Below are 16,747 nucleotides of genomic sequence, written 5' to 3' on the forward strand. Positions count from 1 at the left end.
CCCTTACTGCTGCAAGATAAGGTCATTGGCTGTAGCTTGTGATATCTTGTCCTGTTGGCCTTCAGGGCGAATTAAGCTTTGCCGTCCCTACAATAAACCTCGCACGCATTCTTAGCTTTTCAATACATTCCTTGAATTAGAGGGGTTCTTCCCCTTTCCCTCATTCACAGTGCCTGGATTTGCACAACACCCTTGACCAGGTCCAGGAGAGACCTAGTGGCTTCATTGTGTACAGCATGCTAAGTTGGGTTAATAATAATTTGATTTACTGCAGAGTTAGGAAGGAAGATGCAAGCCATGCCACCGCTGGTCTTGGGAAATTGGATAATGAGCTGTCAACAAATTTGTTTATCAGTTAAAAAGCGCCCTGTCTAAATAGAAATCACGTTCACAGAGTTTCAGATGCTTACTAAGGAGCAAAACCCAGCCTAAGCGACCCTGAAAAGCAACTATATTTTTGTCCCTGAATCCAAATTAATCTCACATCAAAACTGGTAGTCTAACTGACCACAATAAGCTGTGTTTCTTCTTTCACTGTTCACTGACTGCTAGGAATAATGGGTCTACAGCAGTGTTGTCCAAACTTGGCCACTTTAAGATGAGTGGACTTCAACTCCCAGAATTCCCCAGCCGGCTGGCTGGGGAATTCTGGGAGTTGAAGTCCACTCATCTTAAAGTGGCCAAGTTTGGACAACACTGCTCTACAGCATCTGGATGTTCACTTAAGGACCGTTGATCTGCTGTCATAATTACTCTGTTTCTATATTGCTTTTCCTCCCCAAGGAGCACAGAGCAGTTTATAAGAGAAGGGGGAAAGTCTTCAGGCCATTGCAATAAAAGGAAAATATAACAACAGCAAACTTAAAGGCACTGTGTGTGAACAGGAGTGTCTTCAGTTGTTCTCTTAAAGAAATAGGTAATTGAATTTCCAGAGTATGGAGTAGAGCAGGGGTTCTTGCATCCCATCTTCTTGGGGATTTAGGCTCCCAGAGGTAGGCAGAAATTCAACAGGGTTGTATTTTCTACTACAAAAGACTAATATCAAGGAGGTCACGGAGGTGTTTCTCTAAGCGCCTGTTCAAAAAAGGTATATTCTAGCAGGAAAAGACGTAAGCGCTAGGAATCTCGACTAAGGGAAACGTATATCTGTGCTCTTCAGGAAAATTACATGGCGGCTGGGGAAGGAAAACAGAAACGAAGACCCGCACAGGCGCTTTCTTAGACGCCTCTAAAGGTCCTTAAGCATAGGACCTTCCACCAAATCCCCGCGACGGGTCATAGAGAGAGGGCTGGAGCGCTCCTCCTGCGCATCGCAATAGTACAGTCCAATTCCAGGCGTCACCAACGGCGGGGACAGTACCAATTGCGTGAAAGAGGGGGAACCGTCCCTTCCTTTCTCCTTGTGGCCTTGCGAAGGAATCAGTCTGCAAAGCGTTTCTGAGGAGGAAGGAGGGACTGGCTGGGTGTCCAGGTACAGGAGGACGGACCGCAGTGGGCGGTTTTCCTTCCCCTTGTGACATTGGCAAGGAATGGGGCTGCTTTTCCTCCTCAGTGGGGGTGGGGGTGGTAAGGCTGATGGGGGCAGTGATGAAGTTGCTTAAACATAAGAGGCCAAAGGATGCAATTGTGGGGAGGGTGCCAGTTGTGTCTCTGTATGCATCCCTGTTCTTGCCTTGGCGCCCTCCAAACTCTGTTTGGGGCAGGTCATTTCTGCCTCGTGCCTGGATAGGCAGCAGCAGCAGTTGCTGGACTGAGGGGCTTCTAATGCAGAATGGGGGTGCCACCTGCTGCTCTCATGGTTGTCTCTGTATGAGTCCCTGTTCTGGCTTTGCTTTCCACCAGCTTTGGCTGTATCCCTCCTTCCTCCAGCTGCACAGAACAAAAGTAAAATGCTGCTTCTTCCATAGAATCAGTGTTCCTCAGCCTCAGCTACTTTGAGAGGTGTGGGCTTCAACTCCCAGAATTCCCCAGCCAGCATGGCTGGCTGGGGAATTCTGGGAATTGAAGCCCACACTTCTTAAAGTTGCTGAGGTTGAGGAACACTGATACTGATAATGAAGTTCTGTCCGTTTTGTATCATTAGCCCCTTTTACTGCCAAATCTGCCCCTTCCCCAAACGCATTAATTGTGGCCCCGTCTCCACCATCACGCACGGAGCCAAGGAAGGATTTGGAGAAGTCAGGAGAGAAAAAGCAAAGATTTGAGAACGGCTGGTGAGCACTTTCCTTTCTTTCCTTGTGAGTGGGGCATCAGAAAGTGAGGGTCAAGGCAGCCACCTTCAACCACTTCCTCAGCATGCTGCCCCACAGCCAGCCCCACAGCCAGCCAGGACTCATGAGATGCATGTTTCCCCTTTGCGCATTTCCTGCATGAGGAAACACAGGAGTCTCTGTGAGCATGGTTGTTTGCTTGCAGACATTTCATTACCCGACTAGGTAACACCACCAGGGCTAGTGAGTCTGGGGTTTGCTCCCTGTTTATACACTGAAGCTTGCCCTGGCAGTGTTGTTGGGGGGGTGTTTTTCTCCTTGGTAGTTCCTTGACTAGGACATCGTTTTCTGCTTGACTGTCTGGTGTTAATCCCTGCTTATCTGGGTATTGGCTGCTGGACAGGATGTGTTCTGGTCTTTTTGTTTCCTTTTAAGCTTCTTTATAGTCTCTTTTGAATGGTGTGTAAATGTGATTTATCTCTGTGTGTCTATTGATGGCTGATTTGTCTGAATGCCAAGCTTCCAGGAATTCCCTAGCGTTTTTGGGATTTGGCTTGGTGTAAAACGCTAACGGTTTCCCAGTTGAAACTGTGGTGGAGTCTGTCCATGTGTTGGGAGATTAAGGAGTTTTTGTCATGTCTTCTGAGTGCTAGTTGGGGTTCATGGATGCGCTGTGCTAGTGTTTTGCTAGCCTTCTGCACAACTCTGTTAAAACATCATGCACACATGTGAAGTAGCACCTTGCATTTATCGCTTGCGCTTTCCTATGGCTTTGGGGGCAGTTTCTGATGCAGGGAATGGGGAGCAATCCCCAAAGTGTAATTTAGGCAGCTGTCTGTCTGTCCCACACCTGCTGTGTTAAGATGGGGCTCCAGGGCCCCATAGCTGGCTCCAGTGCACTATGTGTCTCCAGCAGGCCTCTCTCCATCTGTGCATCTGAGGCCCCACTTCCAAACCAGAACAATGTTCCACTTGGAACACTTTGCAAAGATTTCCCAATGAAAAGTGTGTCTTAATTGCGTTTTAATTGTGTAATGGTGCTACTGTTGGAACAGCTCTTTCTATTGTAGCAGGAGAATCTATAAAATATGTGAGTTCAGCTAGGCAATTATCCTCTTAAACCAAAGCTGGACATGTTGTCTATCTCTAGATTTGTTTTGTGTGTAAATTTTTCTGTTTAAAAAAATGAAGTTAACTTCTTTGCATAGTGGATTGGAGAAGAAGATACTGATTTATCAATTATTGATATATTTTTAAATGTTGTCCCCCTCTTTTTCTGAGGGGGCTCATCTAACACACTGGGTAATAATCTAAGTATTTACCAGGTTTGGCAGACATGACTTACTTAGCAGGGAGATTTTTTTCTGTTTGCTTTAATTGTCTATTGTTACCTAACCATTTATGCTCTTTTTTCTCCTTCTACCACCACCCTCTTTCCCTTGCCTTGAAGGATGGCAACTCGGCGTGCGATAAAAGCTGTCTTGGTGGATCTCAGTGGTACACTTCATATAGAAGACTCAGCTGTGCCAGGAGCCCAGGAAGCTCTTAAAAAGCAAGTTATTTCTTCCAAGTACCATTGAAAGGTGGGCGGGGGAAGAGACATTTTCACAAATGCCATTTATTAGCTGAGAAGAAGCTCTTGCAGGCAGGGGTATTGGTTCCCCCTCATTCGTACGACTGCATCTCAAATTCCAGAATGGTCCTCTTGTACCAAAAGAAGGAAACACTTAAGACTCCTGTTGCTGGCCAGGGAACCTTGCAAAAGATACAGTGAGCAGGTGCTGCTGGTGTGTGCCCGCTGCTCATATCAGTTTTTAGGGAATGCCTCCATTCCTCCGGGCAAACTCTTTCCCTGAACCCTGCTTGTGCCTGGGGGGCCTCCAGCTTTAGGCTCTCTACAGATCTCTGCATCCTCAGATGACTCCACTTTTTTCTGTTTTGGTCACCCTCCGTTCTAGTACTCATTTCTTTTTTTTTTAATTAAAACTTTTATTAAGATATATAAAAAGTACAGTTAAAATACAAATCAGTAAGTATAGAAAAGAAAGAAAATAGAACTAAAAGAAAAAGACAAAAACTAACAGAGTGAAAACAGGTAGAAAGATGAAATGGAAAGTGACTTCCGACTGTCTCCAATATAGATATGAGTACAAATTAAAAAAAAAGTTAATCTCTTACCACTAATTAATCCAAATTCACATTATTTCTATCAACACAAACTATCTAATCATTAAAATCCACAATCAAAGCCTCATTTTTTTCCCACACAAGCACGTAATCTAGGAAGGGTTGCCATGAGGAGACAAATTTAGAAACAGTATTATCTCTTATTAACGCTGTTAACTTTGCCATTTGAGCCAAGTCCATTAATTTGATAATCCATTCTTCCACTGTAGTTATTTGTGAGTCCTTCCATTTTTGCGTTCTAGTACTCATTTCTGAACATCACTGTGAAGTCCTCAGTCTTTTTCTCAAGGCATTCATCATCCTTGCGGGCTTTGGCATCATCCTTACTCCCCATACCTGGCTGCAGCCTTCCAACCTGAGTATCCACCTTCAGTTGGGTGGGTTTCAGCTCAGGGAATTCCCACTCAGCATTGCCACTGTTGTGAATCCTGGAAGTTGAAAGCTGCCTGTCTGGAAGGCACTCAACTGGGGAAAGTTGTCCTACTGTAACTAAGCCTAAGTAAGTGTAAGTAACACAATGGCTAAGTTATTCTCCCTGCTATGATTCTTGGTCCCCATATCAATATATTATATATAAATATGATATATATTATATCAAGGCATCATGTTGGTCCATTTACAGCAGTGTTTCTCAACCTTGGCAACTTTAAGACATGTGGACTTCAACTCCCGGAATTCCCCAGCCAGCAGAGTTCTGGGAGTTGAAGTCCACACGTCTTAAAGCTGCCAAGGTTGAGAAACACTGATTTACAGTATTAATGACATTGATTGGCAACTGGACTTAGATTTCAAATGGAATTTTTCTCAGCCCCATTTGCAGAGGTTGGAGATTGAGCTTTTGACCGCATGCATGCAAATCATAGACTCTGGCCCTGAACTGTGGATAGTTTTTTTAAGCTTTGGATGTCTACGTGGAGAATAAATCTTGAGTCACTGAATTTGCTCGCACATAGCTAGCTTTGGAATCCAGGACTCTTAAGGTGTGGTGATGGCTGCTGATTCAAAGAACTTCAGGAAAGAATCAGGACGATTCACAGGATACCTTTATCGAGCTCTGTCGGATTGCTACGTAGAAGCTCCATATTCAGAAATAAAATACTTCAAAGGACATCTGCTAGGGTCTCATGAGAGACTTTTTTGCTCTGATTGTAAGATTTTCCAAAGCATCTGGACACTTAAAGAAAGAATGCTAGATGGACTGACGTAGCTTGATCAGGGACAGGAATTGAATCTATAACCTGGATGCTACAATTACCTAATATACTTGGCTTGCAGAATTCTTTAGTTTGAGATAGTTTGCTCTATAAACTCTGAATTTAAAAAATTCTGCCCTCTTAATCTAGGTAGGTACAGCTGCATGTATAGAGCTAGGAGAGAAGTTGTATATTTTTCAGCATTTTGATTTTGAAAATGTGATATCCTGCACTACAAACTTGATAAAGAAGATGGCAAAGTGGCCCAGAGGAGAAAGGCGTTTGGGGCTTTTGTAGCATAATCCACAACTCAGAAACAAGTCTTGTTGGATAGGGTGGGACTTGACCACCAAGGGCGTTTGCCTTGAATTGTAGCTTTAATTCAAGTAAGGGAGGAGTTTCCAACACATGTTGCACAAAGAAATTAACGCAACGACATTACCCTTTCTTCTCTTTGCCCTATATCTAGTCCCCCAAGACTGGCTGCAGAGGATCCCCAATTTTCCAGATTAGATTTTGAAAGTATGTAGGAACTCGTTCCACCAACAGTGTCTGTTCTGTTGGCCTCTGTCCCCCCATCCCTCCCCAAAATCTTATCCTAATTTTTACCTGAGTCTGTATGACTGCTGACAAACCGGAGTGGATCATGTCAGCCCTACTAGGCAGACCAGACCAAAGTCAACTCCACAGGGAGGCTAAAGTTACTTTTATTGAGAGTGGCTATAATGACAGAATGTGCTGGGCTGCCGCCGCCTCCTCCTCCTCCTCCTCCTCCTCCTCCTCCTCCTCCTCCTCCTCCTCCTCCTCCTCCTCCTCCTCCTCCTCATAGTTTAGTGAATTAGGGAGGCGTCTGCCTGAGCTGCTTCTGAATGTTATTTGTCTGCTGTGGACTTAAATATATGTCCCTCCCGCCCCCACCATCATCTTCCTTACTCTCCACAGCTCCTGGTTCAGTACTTCCTGGTTTGAACACATCAGCTGATTTCTACGAAGCAGCACCCCTGCCTCATTTTTGCAAACCTTGGGGACTTGTGAAATTGTCCTACTTTCTTAAAAAATAAATAATTGTCAAAATAGATACATTAAGCTTCCGGAAATTTTAACACCCCTATTTTACTATTATTAATACTTCTAATCCTCAAATGTAAACATTCTACTGTAAATAAATAAATAGCTGAAATTTCAGCCACATCTTTTCTGTGATGTCACCACTACCTCTTCTAGTCTTTGATATTTTTTAAAAGCAGTCTCTGGTTGCAAAAAGGTTGCCTGCTCCTGTTTTTTAAAAGCTGCATAGGAAGAGGTATGTAAGATGCACTTTATCACATCAGATCAGAGAGATGTCGTGGCAGAAGGAACAGTATTTGGTGGAATTCCCCTTTGTGTTCATCTCAGCTTGGTGCAACTGTGATAGTAGGATTACACACAGTTGTCATATTGTGATTAAAACGTGTCAGCTTTTCTGTTTCTCCCGGCCCAGGCTGCGCCGTGCTCCCATTGCTATCAGATTTGTAACCAACACAACAAAGGAGTGCAAACGAGACTTGTTGGAGAGACTGAAAAAACTTGAATTTGACATTAAGGAAGATGAGATCTTCACGTCTCTGACAGCAGCCCGAAATTTGTTGGAGCAGAAGCAAGTCAGGCCTTTGCTGATGGTGGAAGAAAATGCTTTGCATGATTTTAGAGGTATAGTAATATAATCCTGTTTGCATAATTATATAATTATATGTATACACATACACACAAACCACATACATACATGTATGGATGATTTAACCATCAGCATGCTATAATGGGAGCCAGTTTAACGCACCAGGCTAGTAACTAGGAGACTGTGAGTTCTAGTTCTGTCTTAGACATGAAGCCAGTTGGGTGACTTTGGACTGGTCCTTCTCTCTGAGCCCCAGAAAGAAGGCAGTTTCATACCACTTCTTAAAAGAATGTTGTCAAGAAAACTGCACAGACTTGTTATAGTCACTAGGAATCAAGAGTGACACAAAGGCACACGCACATAAAACAACTCTATGATACAATATTATAATAGAATAATGGCACTATTCCCCCATAGGAAGTTGGTTTTTTTTGGTTAAATCCCTTAAATCCCACTTGGTGGGAGACCTGTGGCATGATAGATGATTATTGGCTAGGCTGCACAAGTTGGAATCCAACCACATCTGGAGAACAGGTTCCTCGCCCCATCACAAGCACTCACTTTTAGCAGCCACAAATCCTTTTTGTCATTGTTCCCATTTCCTTGAAGAGCAACCTGAGGAACTAAACAGGCATTGCCTATGTACTAGCCCAATTACCACTTCCCTACACCATCTAAAAACACTGTGATAAATATAATACAGTTTCAAGGGAGTGCAGTGCTATTTATGAAATATTGTTATAAGTGGTCCTTGATACTTTGCTGGGAAGAAGCGTTTCATCCTATAAAGATTTCCAGTCTGACTCACCAAATTCAAATCCTTCCTTCCCATAATTTTTGAAGACTTTCAAGAGAGTCTGTTTTATTTGATATGGGTTTTGTATAATATTGGTGAGGTTATGCAAACGTAATGAACTGTTTGCATTATTCAGCAAAATCTGAATGATTCCAAGTCCTATATTTCAGTGCTGAGACAGTTGTTGTGGTTGAGGGAAAATTTAATCTAAGAAGTTTTTTTCCTGTCTGCTGTTTTGGCTCCTTTCTCGTGGTTATTGTTTTGGTTGATTTCAGTTTCACAGCAGATTTGTGTATCTTGCCAAGTATTTTCTTCCAGCTTTGGCATACGTTGACGGGCTAACTTTTCCTTCCTGTTCATTCCCTTCTTGTTGTTCAGTCGTTAAGTCGTGTCCGACTCTTCGTGACCCCATGAACCATATTGCGCCAGGCCTTCCTGTCCTTCACTGCCTCCCTGAGTTTGCTCATTTTCATGCTCATTGCTTCAGTGATGCTATCTAACCATCTCATCCTCTGCCGTCCTCTTCTCCTTTTGCCTTCAATCTTTCCCAGCATCAGGGTCTTTTCCAAAGACTCCTCTCTTCGCATTAGGTGACCAAAGTATCTGAGCTTGAGCTTCATTATCAGTCCTTCCAATGAACAATCAGGGTTGATTTCCTTTAAGATTGACTGGTTTGACCTCCTAGCAGTCCAGGGGACTCTCAAGAGTCTTCTCCAGCACCACAGTTCAAAGCATCAATTCTTCGGCGCTCGGCCTTTTTTATGGTCCAGCTCTCACAGCCATACATTACTACTGGAAAAACCATAGCTTTGACTATGCGGATCTTTGTCGGCAAGGTGACGTCTCTGCTTTTTAATATGCTATCTAGGCTTGCCATAGCTTTCCTCCCAAGGAGCAAGCGTCTTTTAATTTCATGGCTGCAGTCTCCATCTGCGGTGATCTTGGAGCCCAAATAAATGAAGTCTGTTACTGCTTCCATTTCTACCCCTTCTATTTGCCAGGAATTGATGGGTCCAGATGCCATGATCTTAGTTTTTTTAATGTTGAGTTTCAAGCCAGCTTTCGCACTCTCCTCTTTCACCCTCATCAAGAGGCTCTTTAGTTCTTCTTCACTTTCTGCTATTAGGGTGGTATCGTCTGCATATCTGAGGTTATTGATGATTCTCCCTGCAATCTTAATTCCGGCTTGTGATTCTTCCAGCCTGGCATTTCTCATGATGTACTCTGCATATAGGTTAAATAAGCAGGGTGACAGTATACAGCCTTGTCGTACTCCTTTCCCTCTTTTGAACCAATCGGTTGTTCTGTGACTGGTTCTAACTGTTGCTTCTTGGCCCGCATACAGATTTCTCAGGAGACAGGTAAGGTGGTCTGGTACTCCCATCTCTTTAAGAATTTGCCACAGTTTGTTGTGATCCACACAATCAAAGGCTTTTGCATAGTCAATGAAGCAGAAGTAGATGTTTTTCTGGAACTCTTGTGCTTTCTCCATGATCCAGCGAATGTTGGCAATTTGATCTCTAGTTCCTCTGCCTCTTCGAAACCCAGCTTGTACATCCGGTAGTTCTCGGTTCACGTACTGCTGAAGCCTAGCTTGTAAGATTTTAAGCATAACCTTGCTAGCATGTGAAATGAATGCAATTGTGCGATAGTTTGAGCATTCTTTGGCGTTGCCCTTCTTTGGAATTGGAACGTAAACTGACCTTTTCCAGTCCCGTGGCCACTGTTGCATTTTCCAAACTTGCTGGCATATTGAGTGCAGCACTTTAACAGCATCATCTTTTAGTATTTTAAATAACTCAGCTGGAATACTGTCATCTCCACTAGCTTTGTTGTTAGCAATGCTTCCTAAGGCCCACTTGACTTCACTCTCTAGGATGTCTGGCTCAAGGTCAGTGACCACACCAGCATGGACATCAGGGACATTAAGATCTTTCTTGTATAGTTCTTCTGTGTATTCTTGCCACCTCTTCTTAATCTCTTCTGCTTCTGTTAGGTCCCTGCCTTTTTTGTCCTTTATCATGCCCATCTTTGCACTAAATGTTCCTTTGATATCTCCAATTTTCTTGAAGAGATCTCTAGTCTTCCCCATTCTATTGTTTTCCTCAATTTCTTTGCATTGTTCATTTAAGAAGGCCTTCTTATCTCTCCTTGCTATTGTCTGGAAATCTGCATTCAGTTGCTTATATCTTTCCCTTTCACCCTTGCTTTTCACATTCCTTCTTTCCACAGCTATTTGTAAAGCCTCATCAGACAGCCATTTTGCTTTCTTGCATTTCTTTTTCCTTGGGATGGTTTTAGTTGTTGTCTCCTGTACAATGTTGCAGACCTCCGTCCATAGTTCTTCAGACACTCTGTCTACCAAATCTAATCCTCTAAATCTATTCATCACCTTCACTGTGTACTCACAAGGAATATGATCTAAGTCATACCTGAGTGGTCTAGTGGTTTTCCCTACATTCTTCAATTTAAGCCTAAATTTTGCAGTAAGAAGCTCATGATCTGAGCCACAGTCAGCTCCTGGTCTTGTTTTGCTGTCTGTATAGAGCTTCTCCATCTTTGGCTGCAAAGTATATAATCAATCTGGTTTCGGTATTGACCATCTGGTGATGTCCATGTGTAGAGTCGTCTCTTGTGTTGTTGGAAAAGAGTGTTTGCTATGACTAGCTTGTTCTCTTGACAGAACTCTATTAGCCTTTGCCCTGCTTCATTTTGTGCTCCAAGGCCAAACTTGCCTGTTATTCCGATTACTCCTTGACTTCCTACTTTAGCATTCCAATCCCCTATGATGAAAGGGACATCTTTTTTTGGTGCTAGTTCTAGAAGGTGTTGTAGGTCTTCATAGAACCGGTCAGCTTCAGCTTCTTCGGCATCAGTGGTTGGGGCATAGACTTGGATGACTGTGATATTGAATGGTTTGCCTTGGATATGCACTGAGATCATTCTGTCGTTTTTGAGGTTGTACCCCATTACTGCCTTTCCCACTCTCTTATTGACTATGAGTGCAACTCCATTTCTTCTAAGGGTTTCTTGGCCAAGTAGTAGATATAATGGTCACCTGAATTAAATTCACCCATTCCCGTCCATTTCAATTCGCTGATTCCCAAGATGTCGACGTTCAATCTTGTCGTCTCATGTTTGACCACATCCAGCTTGCCTTGGTTCATAGAGCTTACATTCCAGGTACCTATACAATATTGTTCTTTACAGCATCGGACCTTCTTTTCGCTTCCAGATACATCCACAGCTGAACGTCCTTTTGGCTTTGGCCCAGCCGCTTCACTCTTTCTGGAGCTACTTGGAATTGCCCTCCGCTCTTCCCCAGTAGCATATTGGACACCTTCCGACCTGAGGGGCTCATCTTCCGGCGTCATATCTTTTAGCCTTTTGACATTGTCCATGTGGTTTTCTTGGCAAGGATACCGGAGTGGGTTGCCATTTCCTTCTCCAGTGGACCACATTTTGTCAGAACTCTCTGTCATGACCTGTCCGTCTTGGGTGGCCCTGCACGGCATAGCTCATGGCTTCACTGAGTTACGCAAGCCCCTCCGCCACGACAAGGCAGTGATCCATGAAGGGGCATTCCCTTCTACCTGGCCCCAAATCAGTGTATGATACTGAAACATCTTAATGTAAGAGAGATTTAAAAGTTTCATTAAGTCAGATTGTTTCCTGTCTTTAGATCAATTCTGTGTCAAATCCCATTGGGTCATAACTCTCCCTTCTCTTCACATAAAATGCTTTATATGCATTTCTTCAATGTCCAGTAGTTTTAAGTACAATGAAAGATGTTTAAGCTCCTGTTAGTAACTACTATGGAATTATTCTTGGATAATCTTCATTTAAGATAGCTTGCAGCCAGATGAGCATAATCCATTCTTTGGTTAATGGACCCAGATGCTCCTAGGGAATGTTGCAAAATAAGTCAAATAAATGCATAAAATCCACATTGGAGCGTCTCTCTTTGCTGCATTTTTATTTTTGCATTTCATAAGGACATCATTCAGCCTTCTAACTGTATCTCTTTAAAGGAATATCCTAGGCCTAGAGCTGCCCCAAAGGTATAATTAAATTTTGCCTTGGGTAATGTATTTCCTTGAGGACGATGGGATGGGGCTTAACCTTTCTACATCTATTGGTTGTGAGTAGAACACCCATCCTCATTATTGTGGTTCGCCCCGGCTGAGCCCAGTGCTGATTCTAAACACTTGGTTGGGGGGAAATCCCGCTGAATGTGCCCTTGTAGGCACCAGGAGTTGAGCTTGAGGAGTTTTTATTTTTGCCCAATTTTCGGAGTGCTGTACAGATGTTGAAAAATAAGCAGTCTTTCCCTACAGGTTCATAATCTGCTGGATTGAACCTCAAAGGAATGGGGAGGGAAGAGGAAAGCAACCGCTTCCATGGGAGCCCTTCCTCTGGATGGAACCCAGTTAGGACCCATTTTAACAGACGTTTGGATTTCCATCTAGGGATAGAAACAAGCGAACCAAATGCTGTAGTGATCGGGCTGGCTCCTGACCATTTCAACTATCAAACTATGAACAAAGCTTTTAGGTAAGTAGGAATAATCCCATCAGAGTTTTAATAAAAGGTCTGTTCTAATTGTCATGATGGTGGCAGCAATTACACTTGTCACTTGGCACCTTTCAACCGGCCCCAGAGATACCCCTTCCAGATGTTTTAACAAGGTGGTGCTTATTGCCAGAAGGGTGGCGGCGGCTGAGCAGTAGGGCTTGCGATGGCAGGGAGAATTCCTTCTGCTTTTGCTGCTTTCCGTAATGCACAAAGATGCAATTCCCCTTAGAAACTGCAGCTGGGTAGCAGTCGGGATTCAGTGGGCAGAATGCCCTTTGTAGCATGTCATCCATCCTCAGCAGGAACCCCTTGAAGATGCGGTCTCTTGTCCCAGGATCAAGGTTGCCCCCGCAGTGGCTTTGCAAGCATTGGGGTCCGGAGGGGCGTGGTTTGCTTTCAGGTGATGCTGCGTTATTCGTGGCAGCTTTTCCCCCCGCCCCTGGGGCGTGCTCCAGGCATGGGGGGATTATGCTTCTCTGCATGCTCAGCCAACTTGGCTTTTCTTTGGTATTTCCAGTGATGCTGGAAGTTGCCAAGGTGGGGAAGGCAACGCTGTATTAAAATGATTGGATATGAAGAGATATTTTGATAGGGTCAGGAGCCAGCTGCCAATAATGAACTGACTGGAGACCCCTTCAGATTTGGGGACTAATGATTCTTTTTTTAAAAAAATGAAAATGTAAGATGTCTATCACAGCTAACCTGCCCACAGGCACTTTTTGTTGGAAATTTGTCAGGCTTCGTTCAGTCTTCAAATTTAGCCATTTTTTGTCAAAGAAGAAATGCATGGCTGCCTGTTGATTTCCACTAAGAAGAAACACAAAGTTCTGAATTCACAACTGAGGTTCAGACCTGGAAACAATTTGAGGATCCTTCCCATTGGTCTATGAAAAATTGGGCTGTTTTCGAAGGGTTCCCACTGAATGTCATGGGCTGTGCATGGCCTTGTTCTCAGCCTGGTGCTTCTAGGCCTCCCTGGAGTAGTTGCAGCTCTTCTCTCCTTCCTCTTCCAAGGCTGGTGCTTGATGGGGCTCCCCTCATAGCCATTCACAAAGCAAGGTATTACAAGAGGAAAGATGGCCTTGCCCTCGGCCCAGGACCATTTGTGACAGGCCTGGAGTATGCCACTGACCAGAAGGCCATGGTAGTGGGGAAGCCAGAGCAAACTTTCTTCCTGGAGGCCTTGCGTGGTACCAACTGTGGACCTGAGGAAGCTGTCATGATCGGTGATGTGAGTGCCTGAATTGTTTCTAGCACGTTTGTGACATATTCGCAAGCTGCAGGTTTATTTGCACTTACCTTTTGTTTTTCTTGGACTTACAGGACTGCAGGGATGACGTTGGGGGTGCCCAGAACGCTGGCATGCTGGGAATATTGGTGAAGACTGGTACGTAGTGCCATGTGGGCACTTAAAGAACCACATTAATCCAGGGTGAGGTTTATTCCTGCTCTTCCTACAGAAGGAAGCAACCTAAATGATCAAGGAATTAGACCATTTTCCCTTAGGAGGAAAAAAAGAGATAAGCAGGAAGATGGTAAGAGATTTATCGAGTCATGGATGAGTTGCAGACATCGTGTTGAAGGGATCTTGTCGATCATCCACTCCAACCTGTTCATCAGTGCAGGAACTGCAGCAGAGTGGTCAACAGCCATGCGGTCTTTCACTTAAAAACGTCGACTGCAGTTGGCCTCTTCCCTCCTGGTGTTGGTATTTTGCACTTTTGGAAAGTTCTTTCTGTGTCAGGGGTGAACTGTAGTTTTTCAGCAACCGCAGTCAAGTAGTGAGTGTCAGCTTGCTTATACACATTTGAGGAACAGATATCCCACCCTTTAACACCTTGCTGCTATTCCCTCCTGTGTTAACTTCTTCTGCAGATCCTTCCCACCTCAACTTAGCTATCCCAGTAGAACACAGGAGGCTGTCCTGTGGCTACTTAAATAGTAGCTGAACTGCTGTTGCATCTAGATCAGCGTTCCTCAACTTCAGCAACTTTAAGATGTGTGGACTTCACGTCCCAGAATTCCCCATGCCGGCTGGGGAATTCTGGGACTTGAAGTTTACACATCTTAAAGTTGCTGAGGTTGAGGAACGCTGATCTAGATAGTTGTGGTCACTGTTTCATTGTCCATGTTACTCCACCCCATGATTTCCTGATTTGCTCTTTGCAAAGATATTCATCTCCTCTAGGAGGCTGTCTGCCAGGGAAAGAATTAGATTGCAGAAAAGTAAAGAGAACATACTTCACCTGCTGTTTAACAGGATGGGACCTCGGTTCCTTGGTCAGTAGATAGAACCTTCCATGTCCATACTTTTTTACTTTAGCAAAGCTGAATGTACCAGTGAGGACACGGGAAAATAGTGGACCAAGAAGGGGTTATAGAAATTTGCTGTGCCAGCACTGATCTCTGGGAAAGCTTTATGCTGATGCTGACCTAATTACAGAAAATAGCATTTATTTCTGGTTTTTTTGTTGTTGTTGCAGGGAAATACCGATATGCTGATGAAGGCAAAATTAACCCACCCCCTTACTTAATCTGTGAGAGTTTTCCCCATGCTGTGGAGCACATCCTCCAGCATCTGCTCTGAAGAAGCACCACAGCACTCGAACGTCACCTTCCAGGCCCAGACAATGAAATGGCCCACAGCATCTTTTGCAGAGCGTTCGGCTTGCTTGGTGTACCTCCTTGGTGCATCTCTGCCATTTTGGGGACTGTGCTGGAACGAATGCTCTCACCCTAAAAATTGCTCCCCACACACAAAAAGTTATCCTGTCCAAAAGAAAGAAGTCTGTGCCCAACCTTCCCGTCTGGCTTGCTCGCTTCCCAAGTGCAGAGAGGGAATGTGTGTGGTTGAAAAAAGAAAGAAATATGCGGTTTACCCTTATATGGGGCATAGATTGGCACACTCTACATTGCTGGTGGGATATATGGGTCCGTTCTGACTGCATGACTGTCCATCTTCATGGAAGGAAGAGAAAGTGCACCTGATGCCCAGACCTTGCTAAATACTACTAATGTATGATGGGCTCACCTGCCTCTCCCTGGTGATGCCACAAGCTGGCAGCCTCTCGGTCTCTGAACAACTTGTACAGCAGAAAGTGAGCACATTTTTTAAGGTTCTTCCTTAGGCAGAGATAGCTGGCACCTTTCAGAGTGGGCTGCTTTAATGAAGGTGTCAGTCCTAGGGCAGTGAGTTTTGTGTATGTCTGGAAATGCAGTAAATGTAGCTTTGCCTGGCATCTAATGACTAGTACTTGGGAACTCCTTTGAAAAAGGGATTATTTCAGAAAGTAAAAGGAGGAGGAGTAGAGCCTGGCATGATCTTGGGGGTCTTCTTAGCTCTCTAAATGTTTCTGAGTGGTACTTGGTTTTTATGGGGATCATCTGAAGCAACCCAGATGTTGTTAATGGTCAATTCCCAGCATCCCCAGGAAGCATGACCAAGGAGAGGTTGCTGGAAGTTACAGATCAGCAACTTTTGGAAAAAGCTTGCCGAACCCTGTAAAATGTGAATGCCAATTGATGCTCTCTGCTCTGGAAGCTTATCGTCATCCAGCCTTTACGCTGCTACACAAGGAAGTCACCGCAGTTGCTTGTAGAAGAAATCTGGAACATGCTGTACCCGCATTAGATTGTGTTCCTGCTTTATTTCCTGTGTTTGAAGACTGAACCCAGATTCCTGGAGACAGAAGCTAGGAGAAAAATTGTAGCCCCAAGCACTAAAGTGCAACTGTTAATCAGGATGAAATCCCATCGATAGCATGCTCAGACCTAGTCCAACTGAGCAAGAAGAACTGATGCATGACAGGAAGGAATATGTTGAAATGGAGGCAAAGTTTCCAAGTGATAAACCATTCAGTGTTTTGGAGAGGAGGAATTGTTTTGTTCCCCAGTAACAGCCACAACAACTTCATCTAATAAAAGTTGGAACTGTCAAGTAACCTGATCTTAAATCATCCTCTTATTGGTGTCTGCAAGGAATCCTCAGATGTTTTATCCAAAAACCAGCTGGGCTAGTGTTCATCTTAATGATTTCAAGCCTTATTGAAAAATAAAAGCCAAATGCTTCCCTGGAATGGTCACTGGCTTCTCAGCAGTAGCTTAAATGATTTAATTTGAAGTGTGTAGCAGG

General features: G+C 44.0%; 1 protein-coding gene across 2 annotated transcripts; it reads left to right on the plus strand.

The window, feature by feature from the left end:
• The first annotated feature begins 1,260 nt into the window (after positions 1–1,260).
• Positions 1,261–16,691, plus strand: HDHD2 (haloacid dehalogenase like hydrolase domain containing 2). 2 transcript variants are annotated; one of them, XM_088152676.1, is made up of 8 exons: positions 1,261–1,471; positions 2,084–2,213; positions 3,661–3,762; positions 7,071–7,279; positions 12,510–12,594; positions 13,630–13,846; positions 13,939–14,002; positions 15,099–16,691. In XM_088152676.1, the coding sequence occupies exons 3-8, from the start codon at positions 3,662–3,664 to the stop codon at positions 15,200–15,202; spliced, it is 780 nt and encodes a 259-aa protein (XP_088008802.1). In that variant the 5' UTR covers positions 1,261–1,471; positions 2,084–2,213; position 3,661; the 3' UTR covers positions 15,203–16,691. The 2 variants fall into 2 exon arrangements, with proteins under 2 accessions (XP_088008802.1, XP_088008801.1); XM_088152675.1 differs by lacking the exon at positions 2,084–2,213.
• Positions 16,692–16,747: the final 56 nt, after the last annotated feature.

The sequence above is a fragment of the Python bivittatus genome, unplaced genomic scaffold, assembly GCF_059951505.1.
Source record: "Python bivittatus isolate LINGU-HERP-01145 unplaced genomic scaffold, Pbiv_v1 ctg000570_np1212, whole genome shotgun sequence".
Lineage (NCBI taxonomy): Eukaryota > Metazoa > Chordata > Lepidosauria > Squamata > Pythonidae > Python > Python bivittatus.